Source organism: Lissotriton helveticus, chromosome 6 (assembly GCF_964261635.1).
Source record: "Lissotriton helveticus chromosome 6, aLisHel1.1, whole genome shotgun sequence".
In the NCBI taxonomy this organism is placed as follows: domain Eukaryota; kingdom Metazoa; phylum Chordata; class Amphibia; order Caudata; family Salamandridae; genus Lissotriton; species Lissotriton helveticus.
Genome location: NC_136067.1, coordinates 1,089,021,862 through 1,089,041,608, shown reverse-complemented (window position 1 = coordinate 1,089,041,608; position 19,747 = coordinate 1,089,021,862). Strand labels below are relative to the sequence as shown.

The 19,747-nt window shown below is 43.1% G+C and overlaps 1 protein-coding gene across 2 annotated transcripts in view; it reads left to right on the top strand.

Moving 5' to 3' along the window:
- RGS7 (regulator of G protein signaling 7) overlaps nucleotides 1-19,747 on the top strand; it is a 1,941,513-nt gene that overhangs the window by 1,470,473 nt on the left and 451,293 nt on the right. For both annotated transcript variants that reach the window (XM_078646934.1, XM_078646935.1), the window contains exon 7: nucleotides 14,346-14,410. In XM_078646934.1, coding sequence (XP_078503060.1) covers nucleotides 14,346-14,410 — 65 coding nt within the window. The remainder of the gene's footprint in view (nucleotides 1-14,345; nucleotides 14,411-19,747) is intronic.

Below are 19,747 nucleotides of genomic sequence, written 5' to 3'. Positions count from 1 at the left end.
CTTGATCGTAGTAACCTTCATTATTGTCAATTTCAGAGTCTGAGGTCTCTGAAAATGTGTTCACGCGTTGTTTTTGTTGCTGAGGGTCAGTACTTTCAGTTGAGTAATGATTATGTTGGTAAAAATCTACTCTCAGGTAAGGGTAGGTATTCTCAATAGTAGCAAACCTTTTATCTTTTAATAGTTTATCATTTTTCCTTTTTTCTAGATAGTTGGAAAATGATTCTAGTTCTTTGTTACATTCATCAATTTTCTTTATAGAGTCTTCAATATTCCCCATTCTTTTGATCTTATCTTCTAAGTCTTCTACTTCGGATCTTACTTCTGCTGCTAGTTCTTTAGCGGTCTCAACTATGAGCATCATTAAGTCTCTTGAGCACCTACTGGCAATTCTGCTCCATTTATCCAGAAAGGCTTTGTAGTGCACAAATAAACCGGGGATATTCCTCACTCGGAGACCCATAGGGATGATGCCTAACCGTAGATAAGCTAACATGAATTCACCATGCGCTTCAATTCTTTTAAGTTTCTTTTTTAATTCTATTAGTTTTTTGGTATCATCATTGTGCGGATTGGAATTTGTAGTTGTGGTGCCAAATTGGGATGATGTTCCTACAAGTGTTTCAAATTCTTCATCCGTGAAACCGAAGGTTTTCTGGAGGGCCATATTAATAATGGGTACGGATTGAAGTTTATCAAAGGATAATTCTAGAAAGTGGTCAGTAAGGAAATGACAGTGAAACGGATTAAATACAGTAGATTCTATAAATAGAACAGCCCTGCACAGACAAGCTGTGGGAAAATAGATGTGTATTTAACAAGGACCCCCTGATTGCATTAAATTTGTAGTTCCTAGGTCAGGGAAAATACATTCGAGAGATAACAACCTAAGCAACTAAATTCTCAAACACATTGGTAGTGAATTGAATGAACAATTGGCTGAGACAAACTATAAAACTTAAATGTTTTTATTTAATACTTACAAAGTTAATAAATCATTATTAAAACATAATCATACAAGTTAAAAAATCATACAAGATTCTTAAAAAACAAATGGAGACATAAATGCATATATCAATAGTGAATCTGTGGCGAGAAGAGAAATATCCATGGCCCTGTTCACCATTTAACTGGTGAGCAGGGCCTTGGATGTGAATTCCATACAAGTGCACAGACAGCAGGGGCAAAGGGATGGCAGTGCAGGTGATGCTTTTACTTTGTAAATTAATTCCTGCTGGCGTCATAGCCCAGGGTTTGCTGTCTGTGCACTTGTATGGAATACACATCCATGCAAGTGCACAGACAGCAAACCCTGGGGTTTGACGCCAGCAGGAATTCCTATACAAAGGAAAAACGTCACCTGCACTGGCCAGCCCTTTCCCCCCTGCTGTGTGCATCCTCCCACTCCCACCCCCACCCCATGCTGAACACATCAAGTGCTTAGGTGAAATCCCTGCCTTCAGGCAATGATATCACCTCGGGGCCAGTAAAGGAAAACAAGAGGTTAACTGAAACTGTTCAGAGGCTGGCTGGCTCGGGCTGCTGGGCCTCAGAAAGCATCATAAAAATCACATTCTCGGCTCCGATGCACAGCCTTCTTTTATCCTTTCAGTGCGCGTCAAATTAGCCCGGGCTGGAGAATACGACGGGGGGGCTGAAGCCCGGTGAGCCCAATGGGTGTTGCGCGCCTGGGTTTATTACTTGTTCAAAGCCAAACTAATATAAATGTAATGTAATGTAAATGTAATGTAAATGTAATGTAAAAATTATTTGTAAAGCGCGGCATACACCGGACGGTTTCTTGGCACTGTTCACTTTATTCGGTGAGAGGCAGAAGGGGAGGAGAGGAGAGCTTATATGTAAGTGCTGCGGAAGAGGTGAGTTTTTAGAAGAGACCTAAAGTGAGAGTAGGAAGGAGAGAGTCTCAGTTCCAGCGGAAGAGAGTTCCAGAATGAGGGGGCCAAAAAGGAGAATCTGAGACCGCCGTGTTTTTTGCGCCTAAATCGAGGTGTCTGGAGGAGCGCATGGTGAGAGGAACAGAGGTGCCTGGAGGGAGCGTAAGGGTGCAGAAGAGAGGAGATGAAGGAGGGACCGATGCCGGCCAAGGATTTGTGAGTCAGGCAGCCTAATTTAAATTTGCAACGCTCCAAAACAGGGAGCCAGTGGAGGGCTTTGAGGAGAGGGCGAACATGGTGATGTTTTGGTTGATGGTAGATCAGGCGAGCTGCCTGATTCTGTATCAGCTGCAGTCTGTTAATTTGGTATTGTGGGATGCCAGCGTATAGAGCGTTGGCGTAGTCAATCCGAGAGATGACTAATGCCAGCAGTGCCAAGGTGAGGGCTTCAGTGGTCAGAAAGTGGGCTATTTTCCGAATCTTCCTGAGCTGAAAAAAACAAGAGGACACAGTGGCACTGACCTGGTGCTTCATAGAAAGATCATGGGAGATGTAAACCCCCAGGCTTTTTACTTTATCAACAGGGCAGGGGGGGGGCCGAGGGAAAGGGGCCAGAAGGTGGAATTCCAGGGGTTGGATGGGCCTCCGACAAGAACAAGCTCGGTCTTGTCGGGATTAAGTTTGAGATGGTGAGCGCCCATCCAATTGCTGATATGGCAAAGGGTGGACTGGAAATCGGAGGCCGTTTCATCCGAGGAGTCGAGATTGAAGACAAGCTGAATGTCGTCTGCATAATTAAATGCAGTGACATTCCTACCACGGAGGGAGCGGATCAGGGGGGTAAGGTACAGGTTAAAAAGGAGGGGTGACAGGGACGAACCCTGCGGAACACCGCAGGTTACCATCATCCCTTCTGCCGTAAACTGGGAGAGACGGACCGATTGATGGCGGTCCGCCAAAAAGGAGCGAACCCAGTTGAGGGCCGTCCCACTGATGCCTGCCTCTTTGACACGGTCGACTAGGATGGTGTGGTCGACCGTGTCAAAGGCCGCCGACAGATCCAAGAGCACCAGGGCTTGACTGATATTAGAATCGGCACCTCTTCGAAGTTCCTCCATGACAGAGAGGATGACCGCCTCTGTCGAATGGGCAGGTCTAAACCCGGCTTGCTGGGAGTCTAAAAAGTTAGAGTCCTCAATAAAGGAACTGAGGACGCTGGTCACATGTGTCTCAAGTACCTTACTCAGGTAAGGGAGAAGGGAGATGGGACGGAAATTGCCCATGATCGTGGGGTCGGCGTTGGATTTTTTTAATATGGGGACCACTTCAGCGTTCTTAAATTGACTGGGGACCTCGCCGAGCAGGAGAGAGTTGTTCAGGAGGGCCAATGGAGGGGCGGGGCAAGCCGAAAAGGCGGCCCGAAGGATCGCCGGGGGCAGCAATCTAAATGAATCTCAAGAACATATTGTAAAGATACAGAATCACCACAGGGAAACCGAAACGTTGAATTAAATGTAGTCTTAGTAGCATTAATCATACAAGAAATTCAGTTGCAGCAATACAAAAGATAGGAAATAGGGTTTGATGAACAGTGTACAGGTTCCGATCCCCCTGTCAAATGTATGAACAAATCCAAAGTCATCTAAATCTAGTCCCAACACTTGCTCAAATAGGGGTTTTGACAGTGGACAGAAGTTTCTGACACACTTGCAACCAGGCCCTCTGTGCTGTTTTTACATGCTGATGTGTTTCAGCATAGTACCAGAGGCGAGAGGGTAGTGTCCAGTTAATGCATATCCAATAATTGCCCCCTTTACCGAGACAAGCGTTCCAGTTAGGGCAAAATGTGGTGGTGCTTAAGGGCTAGATGTAGGTAATTGTAATTTACCGATTAGAAAATACCGCATTTTAACGATTCAGTATTTTCGAATCGGTAATAGAATGTAGATAAAAAACTCGGTAAAAAATACAGAATCGTTAAGATTCGGTATTTACCGAATCGATATTTACCGATTCGGTAATTGCCATTCATTCCTATGGGCCAGGAGGCCAATAGGAATGAATGTCAATTACCAAATCGGTAAATACCGATTTGGTAAAATAGGGAAATAGTCAAGGGTGGCAGGGTGTCACTTTGACACTGTGTTGCACCTCTGAATAGTGCTGGTGTGCACATGTGGCATACATACATGCCCTATGGGCATGTATGTCTTTCACATGGCACAGGTGTGAATGCACAGATTTGCATTTACTGAGGAATTCCTTATTTACCACCAACCAATAGTTGGTGGTAAATAACGACACCTTAAAGCACAAAAGCACTCTTTAAAGTGCTTCCTACATCTCATTTACCGATTCGGTAAATACGAAATCGGTAAATGATGATTCGGTAAATACCAAATCAGTAAATACCGATTCATTATTAACCAAATTGGTAAATATACCACCTACATAGGAAAAGCCTATTACCGGTCGGTAACAGCCGATTTCGGCCGTTACCGACCGGTAATAGCCTACCTACATCTGGCCCTAAGTTCTCAAGCTAGAAATTTCTCGCTCACAAAAGGTTCTTTATTATACATATTCATTGCCTTACGGCAACCACACAAAATTATTTAAATCACTTAAATTACTTTGTATGTGTACCCTAAAGCAATGAGTAATCAAAAACAAAAGTGCCTGTCCAATTAATTCCAGGTGACCCTAATATTAAAACAGGACATTTGTGTATCCTATCTTTGCAACATATGGAAAAGCACAATCCAAAGGGGTGAAAGAAGTTGTTTACTCTTTTCTAGTAATACAGTACATTCATCATCACCATGACAAAATGCATTCTGTTTGCTGTTTTGTGCCACTGACATAATGTGTACATTTCTCTGTTAATGATCAACTGTGATTGTGAATTCTGTGGTAGAAACGTATTTGCCTGGTGTGTGTCCAGTATGTTTTTACTAAGTGCAGAATACTTTTAAATGTTTACACATGCTTCACTGGTAGTGAGAGTTAGTGCACCAGTGTACTGTGGCAAATTGACACCAGGGTATTGCATCAGGCTGATACCAGGGTGCCGTGTCAGACTGAAATATTGAAATAGCTTATTAGTTCCCCATCAGAACTGTCTGTAAAGACTACAGCTTCTAATGCAATATTTTTGAAAAGTTGTGCTGTAAAATACAGTGCTTAGCCTCAAAGGTTCCCCTTTTTTGTGGCACGAGACAGAATTACCCTCCACTCCTCAGTCTTCCATGGAGCTTGCTCACTTAGTTCACTCACTTAGGACAAGATGTACCACCATTTTTAGCGTTCGCAACCTGAAAAACTGGCCTTTTGCGACCGCTGAAAAGGATTGTAGTATGTACAAACCCTAATTTGTGAGTCTTTAACCTATTACCGACTCGCAAAATATGGTTTGCGTGCCTCTATTAGGAAGGGGCGTGTCAAGGGCATCCCTTCCTAATAGCTAGTTGCCCTGAAATGTATGATTGTTTTGCAATCGCAAATGCGATGGCAAAATAATCATAGCTACCACCTACTTCATGTAGAGGTACGCGAGTCGTAAATGGGAAAGGGTCCCCAGGGGACCATTTTACATTTGTAAATGTATGCACACATATTTTTTAAGAGGAGGCAGTGGACATATGGACCACTGCCTGCCCTTAAAAAAATTAGAAGAACATTTTTCATTTTTTTCTTTGATATACATCCCATTTTCCTTTACGGAAAATGGGCTGCATTTGAAAAAAAAAAGTTGCTTTATTTAAAAGGCAAACGCAGACATGGTGTTCTGCTGTCCCCAGCAGGCCACCATCCCTGTGTTCTTGCCCATTCCCAATGGGTCAAACATTACGACCTGCCTCCTGAATATTTATGAGGCAGGTAATTTGCAACCCCATTGGGGGCCTCATTTATGAGGCTGGGCGTCACTTTTACGCCGCCGGTGCCACCAGTGGCGTAAAAAATGAGCCTTGTTGCGCCATATTTACAAAGTGACGCATCTAGGTATATGCGTCACTTTGTAAACCCTTGCGCCACATTATACCTGCGCCAGGCATAATGTATGCAGGGGGGGCGTATTGACGCAAGAAAGGGTAGTAGAAGTGACGCAGTGAAATCTATGAGATTTCACTGCGCCACCTCTAGGACACAAATGCGTCAATTTCTTACGCCTGCCTCACAGCAAGCGTAAGAGTGACGCAAGCCCTTTCACATGGGGCTTGCCCCATGTGAAAGGACACATTGCTGGAGTTGCGTCACTTTTGTGACACACTCCAGCAATGCGTCACTTTTGCGCCATACAGATACGTCAGAAATACTGACGTATCTGTAACTCCTTGCGACATGATGCGTCATACTGTAAATATGACGCATCATTGGTGTCGCAAGGAGGGTGCAGTGAAAAGTGACGCATCGCTATTTTCATGCAGCGATGCGTCACTTTTCATAAATGAGGCCCTAGGAATCTCTAAATGTGTGTAAGACACATTAGTACATTCCGTTTTTCGAGTTGCAAATTGCGATTCGCAAAATATTGCAATTTGCATCATGCAAAACAGAATGGTTGCACATCTGGCCCCTAGGGCAGTGCTGTTCTGCTTTAAACTTTTTCCAGGGCTGCTCTTGGTTCCTTTCCCAACTCTTTTCAGATATGCAAACTGCAAATAGTAAAGACATAAATCAACAATTAAGATATGTTTTTTCCAGCTAAGTAGATATATCAGAGAACACAAACTGGGTCCAATTTCAAGCTACATGCCAAACTGCATGAGCAATTTAGCAAAAAAAAAGCTACTTGATCCCATCACCAAAGCCTAACAGGTCCACAAATGGGACAATGTGAACATCCTTGATGCAGTGGCCTTGACCGGCAGCCTATCCAAACAATGGTCAATCTTTGAAAACACATGAAAGCCATTTGGATTAGGATGGATTAATCAAATCCCACTTTCTATCCCTTTGTACTGCTTTATACTTCTTTTGAGAGCATTCTTTAAAAAGCTCTAGCAACAAACATTAAATCTGTCTGTAGCAAGACCTCACAAAGAAGGCAAACCTGAAGATGGAGGGTAACTCTGAAATGTATTTGTATGCTTTTTTCTCCAAATAAATAACAGTTATTGAATCTCTTTAGAAACAATCTGTCAATTTTCTAGAAAATATAAAATTTACTGGTCACCACCCTTCTAAATATTTATTGAAAGGGTGTTTAGCGGAGTTAAGTAAAGTAAATAAATAAATAAAAAATGTACATTGCACGCGCTGCATTGCCGATTTTGTGATACAGTGCACGCAATGTAATTTGTTTTATTTATAGTTTTATAATAGTCCGACAATAAAGACACTTTACTTGGTGATGTTCAAATGATACATATTTGCTGAAATCACATTTCCGCGCAATATAGTTTTATCAGAAAAACTGCATATTGGCATTTTGCTTCCATTCAATAGAACATTTTCTGTATGTAAAAGACAGTGCCTCCTTCTGCCCTACAATTATGCCTTAACGGTGTATACAGTTTCTAGTCTGTAGCATACTTCTGTGTATCGATGAGAATCTGCAGTTTACATCTCACAGAAATGAAACAGCCCATGAAGTCTACTATTTCAAATATATACAGGCAAAATAAGGAGGGCTGATATATGGCTAGCCACTAGCCAGGTCATTATATAGTAATGTCAACTACTATCTAACCACTCTGACCCACAATAATACCATAACGCTCAGCAGTGTGCAGCCAATTATAGCTCATGCAAGCTGGTTAATAGCTCCCTTTTCCTGCTTCATGCTCTTACCCTCACAGAAGACATGTTTGCTATGGGTCTTGTCCATTACTCAGTACTGTACCAGCTCCTATGTAAGTCATCAACAGCTGAACAGAAGACAAATGCTTGAAGCTATCTGACACAAAAAGCTGGCCCTTTGGAGGACTGCACTTTAGTCCAGCACTGCAGGTCACAATTAGTTTCATCCTATGCATGCCGTTTTATTTCTAGCAATGTATCTGTGCTTAACCCTCTGGTAGCTTGGCATAAAATCAGACAAGCTTAACTGAGAGGCAATGTGTAAAGTATCTATGCAGTGCTCAAAAAGTAAAAAAGTGATAACACAACACAAAAATGATCCTCAACCAATTTAGAATTTTTTTAAATGTTTCAATAAATAAAATGACCCAAAAATAACAAAAATCCAGTCAGTAAGCTAAAGTTATACGGGGCATATTACCAAGCAATAGCGATAATTATCGCTATGCATGGTTAGCGGCTAAAATTATATTGCCGCGCTCCGACGATTTTTACCGCTGAGATACCTTGATATTATCAAGGTTTATCTCAAAAGCGGTAAAAATCCTGCGAAGTGCATGAATATCGCTGAAAAATCAGCGATATTCATGCATTATCGTGACAATGCTCTTAGCCATGCTATCCACCTTCCATTGGATAACATGGCTAAGAACTGCTCTGGGCAGGCGTTATCTTTTGGAGATAGCGATATTAGCAACTGTTTCCAGTCGCTAACATCTTGGCACGCCCACTTTGCATGTCATTAGCGATAAATATCGCTGACATGCAAAGTGGGCCCCAAGATGATCGCTATCTCCTACTAGCTGTCGCTAACTGGTGTTAGCGACAGCTAGGTAATAGGGCGATAAAATTATCGCCGCTTTAGCGGGAAAAAGTCCCGCTAAGGCGGCGATAATGGCCCTTGGTAATATGCCCCTACATTTTTAAAGTGTAAGGTTCAGAATAGTGTTAAAAGATGCAAAGTGCCAATTGCTGGTATCTGATCACTCCGTACTCAAACAAAATAACAAATTCAGGCAGACCGCAATAGAGCGTAGGCCAGATATAAGGCCAGGTCCGTCCCGCTGGAAGTTTTTACTTCTGAATTCAATGGACAGTGTGTGACAGGCCTGGAGGCAACTGCATTGTTGTGTCACTGTGCTTTGAATCTGATGAGGCTTTCATTCAGGAGCTGCACAGCTCTGTGAGGCTCTGTATGGCTCTGCTCCGGTTCCACTGAAGCCTTTGGTGAGGAACTGCATGGTGCATCTCTGCATGGCTGTGTGTGGCCGTACGTTGCTCTGTGTTGAATCTGGTCAGGTTTATGGTCAGGAGCTGCGTGGCACTAAAGGACCCCCCAGCCAGATGTCCAGGACCTTGAGAACAGAACTTTGAGGTCAGGACTCACTCCACCAGGTCATTTGCAGCTAAGTCTGGTCAGCTAGGAAGCATGCAATGCCTCTGGAACATGATGCATCCCTATAGTTCACACTGAAGGTCAGCAAGATGACCTATGGAGTCACCTCTAGCATCATAGGTTCAAAGCAAGCATGTACAGTCTTCTATCAGGAGTGTTCTGGTTTCAGATTGTGCAGATATCACTTATATACCTAGTGTCAGCCTGCGGGTGGGTGCACCTATTTGTCTATCACTAAAACTGTTTGTAATCAGTTTCTCATTTTCCTCTGGGTTTGACAGCAACTTGGCTATAGAAACAATGGCAGGATCGGAGCTGGAGTCAGGATCTTCAGTGTGGACCAGGGCAGGCCCCTATGTAGTGTAATCAGGGAAGGGGTACAGTTCTCCCCAGACATTCCGTCAGGAGGACCCACACATCCCCACACCCTGTTCCATTTTCCACTGTCTGGGAGCAATACACATCTCACCATAGGAGAGCCATTACCAGTTAGGTGAGCAAGGACACAGGCAAAAAGGGTCATTTGGCTGAGGCAGGAAAATGCAAACTTTCTAAAAGTGGCATTTTCACAATAGTAATTTAACATCTGGCTTGACCATTAGGTTGGATTTTGACTACCTATTACAATGAGCCCTTGAATATTTTTTTCTGGATAGGTCCAAAATGAAGTCCTGGATTATAAGGAGTTATAATAGAACTCAGTGCTTTGATATAGCTGTAGTGAAAAACAACTTTGTAGGTTTTTCACTGCCAGGACGTGTAACCCTTATATATACAGTTCCTACTTTTTAAATATCATGCACCCTGCCCTATGGGCTTTTAAGTCCTACCTTACAGGTGACGTGCAACTACTGAAAAGGAAGGTTTGGGTGTGCCAAAATATTTATTTTCCGGGTTGGAATAGCAGTTTAAAATTGCACACACAGGATGCAAGTGCAGACCTAGAGATATGATTTATAATGCTACTTCAGTGGGTGGCAGTGTTGCAGCCCACTTGTGGCATTCAATTTACAGGCCCTAGGTACATATAGTAAAATATAGTAAGGATGTATAAGTAAATTAAATGTGCCTATTAGGTGTATGCCATTTTTACCATGTTAAAATGGGAGAGCACAAGCACTTTACCACTGTTTAGCAGGAGTAAAGTACACAGAGTCCTATGGCCAGCAAAAACGAGCTCTGCCAAGGAAGGCGAAAAACTTTGGTGATCCTGCAGAAAGGGCAAAGTTCCAACACTACCCAAATTGAAGTCACCCCTGCTGTATTTTTCTGGTAATGTACTAATGCCAAGGCATAAGCCATTGCTAAAAGGTCGCCTATCTATGAATAGATGCAAAATGCACTTGCAGTTCAAAAAAATAATTTACTTCAAGAGATATAAGGAGAATTTACTAACAGAATAATGCACTCCTTGTGTCTAGTTCATCAATAAAATGCTCGTCATTTTCGAGTGAATAATAATGTAAACTCTGTTGATAGTAGCGTACATTTTGTGTTGCTTTTAAAAATACTTCAGTATTTTTCAGGAGAAAGAGGCAGTATTAAAAGCTCTTTGTGAAGGAATTCCTTTTTAATACATATTGGAGATCAGTCAGCAATGGGAGCCAAATCATTCATGGCAAAATCTTCATATCAGACCACACTACCCAGAGCAAGCGTGGGCAATGAGGGGACTGATCTCCCTCTGGTTGAATCTAGAAAGCTTGAGATGGCAGATTGCTTCATCAAAGTAAACTTATAAGAACAAGCCAACTTTGCATTTTACAGTGCATTTTTAAAATATATTGGTTATATAGCATTAGTATATATAGACAATTCAGTAGTGATACTAATGAATCATTCATATATCCTGTAGTCAGTCAAAGTAACCAAGAGCAACATTTCTCTGAATCAGGAAACCAAGAATGTGGCAATAAAAATATTGTGGAGTACATATTGCCAATAAAACTCCAATAAAATACATATTAAGGTGTCTCCCAAAACATTTCATCAGACATATATTTTGCAAACAATACGACATATATAGAGAGTTTTGGAGGTCTTTAGCAGCCATTGATGTAAACTTCATGAGCCCACTACTTGTTTATTTATCACCCCATCTATTTTTCCTTCTAGTATGATTTGATTGGATTTGATTTGGTTTTGTTCCCTTCCTTCTTGTTCCCTCTTCTGCTTATTACCCATTAACCACACATGTACAAGAGAACTGCCCATTGTTATTGCATTTTTACCAGGTATAACCTGTATTGTCTTTCTTTTGTTCTTCTTGTTGAAAAATCCAATGCCATTCTTAGAAATTAAAATAATGTTGTGGAGTTACATACATACTGCAAAGACAACAAGGTGGTGGTGAAAGGAATGCTTGAATTCATCCCAGCCAATGGAAATTGCATAATAGCAAATTCCAAACCATTGTTTGTTCCTCCGGTAGATAAATATTGCATGCACTGCATGAACATACTTATTCCATGGGCAGTGCTGATCTACTATACTGTACTCCACCAATGAAATGCTGATTTAAAATCATATGCCAAGAGACATTTACAATTGCTTAGGGGTCGCCTTATCTATGAATAACGTGACAACCTAAGCAGAAGCATAATGCAGTTTTAGTTCACAAAAAAATAATTTACCTGAAGAGACCTAAAGTGAATTTACTAACAGAGTAACACACATCTTGAGTGTTTTTACCACTCAAAAATAAAAGGTTTGTTATTGTCTGGTGAATTAATATTTGTGTGAATGCTGTTTTTTGCGGTAAGTGTTTGTATTGCTTTTAATTACAACTCATTCTCTTTCATGAGAAAAGAGAAGTATAGCATTGCTCTTTCCGACAGAGTTCATCTTAAAGTCCCTTTTAACTTCTTGGTAAATTCTCTGAACCATGGAGATCGTCCTTCACACACTAATCAGAAAATCTCTATGAAAATCCCTGAAACATCCCACCTCTAAACGCCTCAGCTCAATAGGCTTCTATGAAACGAAATGGATTTTCAAAACTGAGTGAACTATAATTCTGACATTAAGCTAGCTAGACTGAACGAACTGCACAGTATTTGAAAAATGTATTAATAAAGAACGCAAAAAAGAAAACATAATACATTAGAAACAGTTTAGAGAAAGTATTGAAAAAGATTCCCAAGCTATAACAGCTACTTTGTTGCAATGTCGTGGACTCCTGCCTTGTGACTGTGGAAGGAGGGAACATTCCAGAACTTCTGAGAAGATAGGCTCTGTGAAAGCTGGATTCCCAGTGGTCTGTCTAAGCAAGCAAGTCTCACAGCGTGGGCCAGTCATGAACAACATCCAGAACAATAGTTACCTTCAAGAGGAAGAGAACTAAACAAGCCCCCACCAAAGTTAACCTTCGAAAACGAGAAGCGTGGCTCAGTGGTTAGAGGCGGCAGTCCTGGAAGCTGAGATCAACCGTGGACCAGGGTTCGATTCCCCACCTCGGTGGGTCTCGGGCCCAAAATTCCACGGACTCGACAATTCTCGCTCTGGTACCTACTCAACTCACGGGGTCACACTCTGCGACTCTGGGCAATAGCTTGCTTAATCTCCACTACGGCCTCTCGCGGTGGGATGCCTGGCTTTCACCTTGTGGACACCCTGCTGGGGTTTCTCACAGGGGAATACCAGGATGGGTTCCCTAAGCAAGCGCCGGGACGCTTACGGGCAGCTGTGCGCTTTACAAGTCCAACACATTTACATTTACAAAACCTTAGAAAAAAGACACCCTGCGTGGATATCAATGAAGTGCCATCTCTAGCGCCCTCGATTGTTTGCTTACAATGCCTTTATAGGGCTTGTAGGGAGCCATGAGATTTGGTTTTCTTGTTTTTTTACACCTTATACCTGCTTCTTTGTTACATCACTGTTTTTCATCTGATTTATAAAATTTCGCTCTTTCCCTTGTTGGTGTCCTGTCTCATACACCAACAACATTGGATTTCAGGTGAGAGACCTACCCGTCTTCCATCTAGTGTACATCACTAGACTTCTCAAAGCACACCTACGACCACTATGGCAGGAGGAAAAGTTATAGAGGACTCCAGAGGGACAACAAAGAAAATTTGTGTCTTCCTAATGTACACATACTTTCGCATGTTTTGTATCCAGCAGATGCAAAAACAACAGTTGATGGACAGAATGCAGAACAATGTCATACATTCACCCCAGTACAGAGATCTGGGCTTAAATCCATCGTTTTTTTGCACTCCACACCACCCCAGTTGTATCCAGCAGAGGCAGAAGGGAAAATAGATATCGGGATTGAGGACATGTTCCTCAAAGCCTTGACTCTCAGGCCAAAGTCCATAAATGCTTACATCATACAGTATAGTGGGGCTTCTGTTCTGTGCCATTAGATATTGCTCTCCAGCACCAGAAAGATCCCTTGCTGCCTATTGGCCAAAAGAGCAGGACTATTAACAAGAAACCCATTCACACTCACACACACTTTATGTAGGTGCTTTCTTCAAAAGTAGAATGCTACAACTACTCTCAGCTGTAAGAATTGTGAACTGATGATGATGCTACCAAAATCCTAATATGGTGGTTGAAACGTCAAAAATCGTTATTCGGAGCGATTCTACAGTTAAAATTATGGAAACAGATTTTCATTATGCAACTGTTGGTCTACAATGTATAAGTAAATAAGAAGCTCTTTCTCGGTCTTCATAAATGCTGCACTACTCATATTACCACTAGTCACTGCACTGCCCACATTATTTTCTTGTATTCGGTAATTGGCACCATGCTTATTATAACATCTACTGGATCCCCCATAAGTGAACAGCCCATAGAAAATAATGTTGCTTTGTCGTACTGTCACAGGCCTGCTTGGTCGGTCAGTGACAAAAGTGATATAAATGTTCAACCTAAAGACGGATTTCCATGGAAGGCCTCTCTTTAAAGCCATGCACACCAGGCACAGAACTCTGCCGTCGTGCCAACAAATGCCGGGAACCCAATCGTCCTCATCATAATTTGACTTGAGCAAATTTTATGTGAGAAGAGCAGTACTATGGAATGGTCTTGCCTCATGCATTAAGTATTTAAGTTCTTTCTGCTTTCTCCCTGTCTCAGCAAATAGCAATTTGGGCACTGTCTGCTTTACATTAGTTGGGGGACTCGCCAGAGAAACAACTGCTATTTCATTTCAACAGATAAAAATTGTACAATTCAATATATTTGCTTTGATGTAGATTTGTAAGCAGCAAAGTGATTGACTGTTTTGTGTGTTTCAGCTGTTTACCTCTGCAAACGAACAATGCAAAACAAAGCACGGCTGGAGCTGGCGGACTATGAAGCCGTAAGTATCTGCGTTGTTTTTTAGAACTGAGATACTGAATAAACACAACAATGTGCTTTTTAATATTAATAATTATCTGGATATGACATAGAATAAACAGCACACACTTTTTTTTTAGATATTCACCCTGGTAGCTCCTCCTGAATTTGCAGTCAATTTATTAAAGCATCTGTCAAATATACTTTCTTATAAATCAAAGTCCTGCTTTGTTAACACAACACTGTAATGACAGATCCATAAGAAGAAGCAATGCATATAATGATGTTTACAAGTAGATAACTGGAGGCTCACCTGTAATTGCATTACACAATGAGTTTATGAGATGGCATACCATTTGTGTCTGGTTGGGGAGATTCCATGACAGTTTCCCAGTGTACAGGCAATCAAGGCAGCTGGGCTATTCGTCTAGCACAGGGTTGTCCAAAATCGGTCCTGGAGGATCGTATCCATGCCAGATTTTTAAGATAACTACATGTATCTCAATGGAGATGTGCTAAAAATTGGGCATGGATCCGCCCCACAGGACAAACGTTGGAGAACTCTGATCTAGCGGCACCTCTTGATGGGAGTACTAGCTATGCTTGCATGCACTTTCTAAAATGTTGCCTGTTAAAGAGCACTGCGGAGGCTTATTGCCTGATGTGGGGGTGGTTGCACTTGTCAGGGGCTCTCCAATAAAGTGACACTGTGACTTCATAGCTGGACTTGTGTGCTAATGGCCTGCCTGCATCTTGGCTCTTGCAAACTTGCAGGGCTCACTTCTCTCCATGTGGAGGCTATTGATCTCTTTGCCAGTTTCAGGGCTAAATTGATACATTTGCTTACTGACCTTTTTGCCCTGGGTCTTGACCTGAGTACTCAGGCTGCTGAGCATTTTTTTTGTGGAGTCTTATTTAGCTCGAACTAGACCCGAAGGTATCAGAGCGCTTTACATAAGCACCAGTTATGTTACAGATGGACACATTCATTTTTTGTTAGGCACGGGGAGATTAAGTGATATGCCCAGAATCACAGAATGTTGAGCGTCCCTGCCGAGACTCAAACCCAGTTCCCCTGTTCCCCAGCTCCGAGGTTGACCGCCCTTGCCATTAGGCCACATTCTCACCTCATTGTGGAGAGAGAGAGTTTGAGAGCATCGTGCTGAACAAGCCATTGTTCCTTAGCACTCAGCTCAACAAGCTCTGAGCTCCTACCAACTCCACTGGAAGGCTGCAGGCTGAGTGACTGGTTGATAAATACTGGTGTATCTGCTGCTCATGCTGTTCTCTCCTCTAGGAGATATCTATATGGCATGGGAACAGAAGATCAGGTACCTCTCCTAGTGAACCCAAAAAGCTATCAATGAGCAGAATCTAGCTTGCCCAACTTTCCACCTCCTACTTCTCTATTAAATACTAGTCACATTCTCTCCTGCATTGTGGCTATTTATTTTGCAAATGATGATAACTTTGCATACAAGAACTAAACCCTGAGGAGCTAAGTATGCCGTTGCCATCAAATTAAATATATGATTCTATAAAATCCACTTGGTAAGATAAAAAAAGTTGAAAAATCCACTTATGACAATCATTCAAAGAAACTCCCCCTTATTAAAGTACAAGCCATTATGACAGAAGAATACACCCACAGACACAACTTCATGAGTACATTGCATTTCCATAGGGACCTTTCATACAGATAGAATATGCACAATGTCACATCTTCACATCAACACCTGCCCCCAGCTGAACTACAACTTTTGGAGAATTACCATGGTGAAAATGCAGTGCCCATGCGTACGCGCTTTGTCACTGTCCTGTAGGAAAGTACGTCTTGGTTCACAGCACTACTCTATATCACATATGGAAATTGTTAGACCTGACATCATTGGCATGAGTCTCTCCTCCATTTTTTCTGTTTGCCTCCTCTGTTTACGATGTTTTTGCTGGTATATTGCTTTGGGCACTGTGCCACTGCTGATCAGTGCCACAGTGCAAGTGCTCCCTATGTGAAATTGCTGTATTGATTGAATTCCATGTTTGGCTTATTTGGTTTACTGTCAGTCCCTAGTAGAGTGCACCAGGAGTGCCAGGGCTTGTAAATACAAATGCTGCTAGTGGGCCTGCAGCACGTGTTGTGCCACCCACAAGAGCGGCCTAGTAAAAGTATGTCTGAAGGTCTACCATTGCTAGACCACGCGCAGTCTGGTACTGTCACGCAGACTGTGCAAGTACACCTACTTGCCAGTCCCTAAACCTTCCCTTAACTTCATGTTAGTCACCCCTATGGTAGGCCCAAGGGCAGGGTGCATTGTAAGCATAAGGTAGGACAAGCCTGACAAGGTTGGCATGTCCTAATAGTGAATTACAGCCATAGTCGTTTTTCACTATTGTAAGGTAACCTGCTCTCCATCAGTTAGAATGGGCTGCCAGGATTATTAATGCTATTATCCTAGCGGGCTCGGGGAGCATGGTGCAATGTCGAGTTTGGTATCCCTGAACTCAGGGTTTAATAACGCATCCGTTTGTGTGGATGGTTTTTGGACTCTGTGTTTGAAAATAGCACTTTTAGAAAGTAGCTATTTTCTTGTCTAACTGTCTACCGGTCTCCGCTGGTTCTGGTGTGCGTGTGACAGGAGCTGGGTGGCTCCAGAGGTCTGAATGAGTCAGTGTGGGGTGAGTGGGGCATTTGCATTGAGAGTAGGGGAAGAGTAGCTCCTAATAGCCTGCCCTGCCTGATACAATGATGGCTCCGCCCCCCTGCCAGGCGACTGATGACTCTGTGCCTGCCTGGGACTTTCCTGGCCCACCTCCTGCCGGGCACTTGATGGCCCTGCCCCTGCCAGTGACAATGCTGGCTCCGCTCCTGCTGGGCGGCTGAAGACTCTGCCCTGCACAGTGAATAGGCCAGGTGCTTCGGCCTGGCAACACCCACAACAAACCCAAGATGGGGGGAAATTCCCCTGCATGGACAAAGGGATCAAAGCCAAAAAGGGGTATAAGAGAAGGACCCCTGAACCAAGAATTTAGATCACTTCTGACAAGGAAACCTGAACCAAGGACAAGAAGCCTGCTGATCTAAGGACTGCCTACCCCTTCTGCCAGAGTGCTGTTTGTTGGGGGAATCCTGCATTGCTTCTTTATTTTTGCCAATGAACCAGGAGAGAGGAACTGTGTGTGTACTCTCAATCTTTGCTAAGAAAATCTCCAAGGGCTGGAAGAGTGCCAGTCTCCTGTTGAAGTCACAGGGCTAAAGGACTTCATCTGCTTAAAGTGCTGTTTGCTGGAACTTGTGAATCCAGCACCTCTGAAAGAATCCAGCAACCTCGACGCCGACGGACGCCGCCGAATCCAGCTCGACATCGTGAGTAACGGCTCCAGTGTCCCGCTTCCTCGACGCCGGCCGCCGGGCCCGATCGACGCCAGCAACAACGCCAGTGAGTAGTGAGTTCGGCTCCAGCTCCAAGTGACCTCGTGTCTGCATCGCTGCTGATCGCATCGACTTCGAGCCCTCTCGACGCCGTGAGCGCTGCTCACTCTTGCAACATCGACATCGATGACGCCGTATCCTGCTTCACCTCGTGAGCGCTGCTCCTGCCTGACTTCGGTCGACGCCGCTGCAGATCGCCCCGACTCCGAGGCCCGATCGACGCCGAAGACGCGACGCCGGACATCTCGACGCCGCTGATCATCGAGTGCTTCACTTTTCCAAGGTACTGTGTTGTTGGGGTCTGTGCGACTCCGGGCTCGACGTAGCACTCCTCGCTGTCGACGCCGAACCTTTGGATTAACTTTGCCTCGACGTCGTGTGACTCCCGTGTGGGTTACATTGTTGCCAAGAACTGTGTTTTAAAGAAGGAGAGTTGCTTTTGATACTAAAGACTTTGTGCTAAGAAGAAACCGTACTTGAACTATTATTTTTCCTTCCAAGAGTATTTATTAAGATTGTGGTATATTTTTGTCGTTATTTGGTCTTGTGCTAAGCCTTATATAAAAATCCTTATTTTTATAATACTACTGTGTCGTGTCCATTTGTAGTGTATTCACTTTATTACTGTATGTGGTCATAAATGCTTAACGCACTGCCTCTGAGATAAGCCTGTCTGCTTTGCCAAGCTACCAAGGGGGTGAGCAGGGGTTATCTAAGTGTGTGATCCCCTTGCCCTGACTAGAAAAGGTGTGTCCCTATTTGTCAGAAGTGTATACCTCTGCCAACTAGAGACAGCCGCTTCTAACAGAAATCTTTTACCATGGCAATGATGAATACACATGCACATAATAAGAAATGTATCTGAGGATCCACACAGCTCACAATACCCATGACTCATGAAATCTGGGCAGCCAAGGTCAAGATACCACTGATAAAAATACACAGACAAATTGTTACTCACACAAAGACACAAACAGCACAACAGGTAGATGGTAAAAGTGACCACAGGAAAAACATACACATCCTACCCAGCAATTGGGCAGACCACAATACTAAAAGTATCTAGAGATTCTAGAATCAACACTAGAACTACTTCCTCAATGGGAATTTGTTCATATACATTGGACACCAGGCGTTCAACATGCCATGTCCCAAATGGCCCACCAGGTCAAACTAATACCAAACACCCTCAATGCCCAAACAACAATTCTAATAAAATGGTACCATCAAATATAGAACACCAAATGCTGTGAGATGACTACAAGGCCATGCCAATGACAACAGAGTGCTATACAAACCTCTGTAAACATAATGTAACATATCCGCTGCATCCAAGCCTCTTGAAGAAACCCACAAATAATATAAAAGTAACATAATAAATCCAAGACTGGCCCTGCTCGGCTATGACGTTTAATCAACCCACGGTTATTAATGGAAATGTAGGAAGAAGTGGCGAAAAACCTTCATGTTCCCAGAAACAGAACTGCTTGGCACAACATCACTAGTCTAATTATTAAATTGATCGACTAGCCCAGAAACACAAACAGCTGCATCCATGAATAAACAGCAAATACAGGAATCCAATGTCACACTCCTCTACCGTTCAAGCGAAGCACAGCACACTCTTCAAAAAGCAACCTAAAACCACAACTTCTGAAGATTTTGGACACTGATTTAAAAAGAGTGGTGGCTGGCATTTAACGGAGGTAGAGGGGTAGGTCGCGGGGGCGGGAGGGTGTTTGGGCACTGGAATCAAGAAAAGAAAATCAACACTTACCTGTCTGCTGTCATCTGTCGCTGCCACCGTGGATCGGCGCTCAGCCAGACAATGGGAGGCAAGGCATGTTCTCCATGGAGGCTGTAATGCAGCCTGCATGGAGAACATGCAAAGTGCGCATGGCGGTTTGACTGGCCCGAAACGGCCAGTCA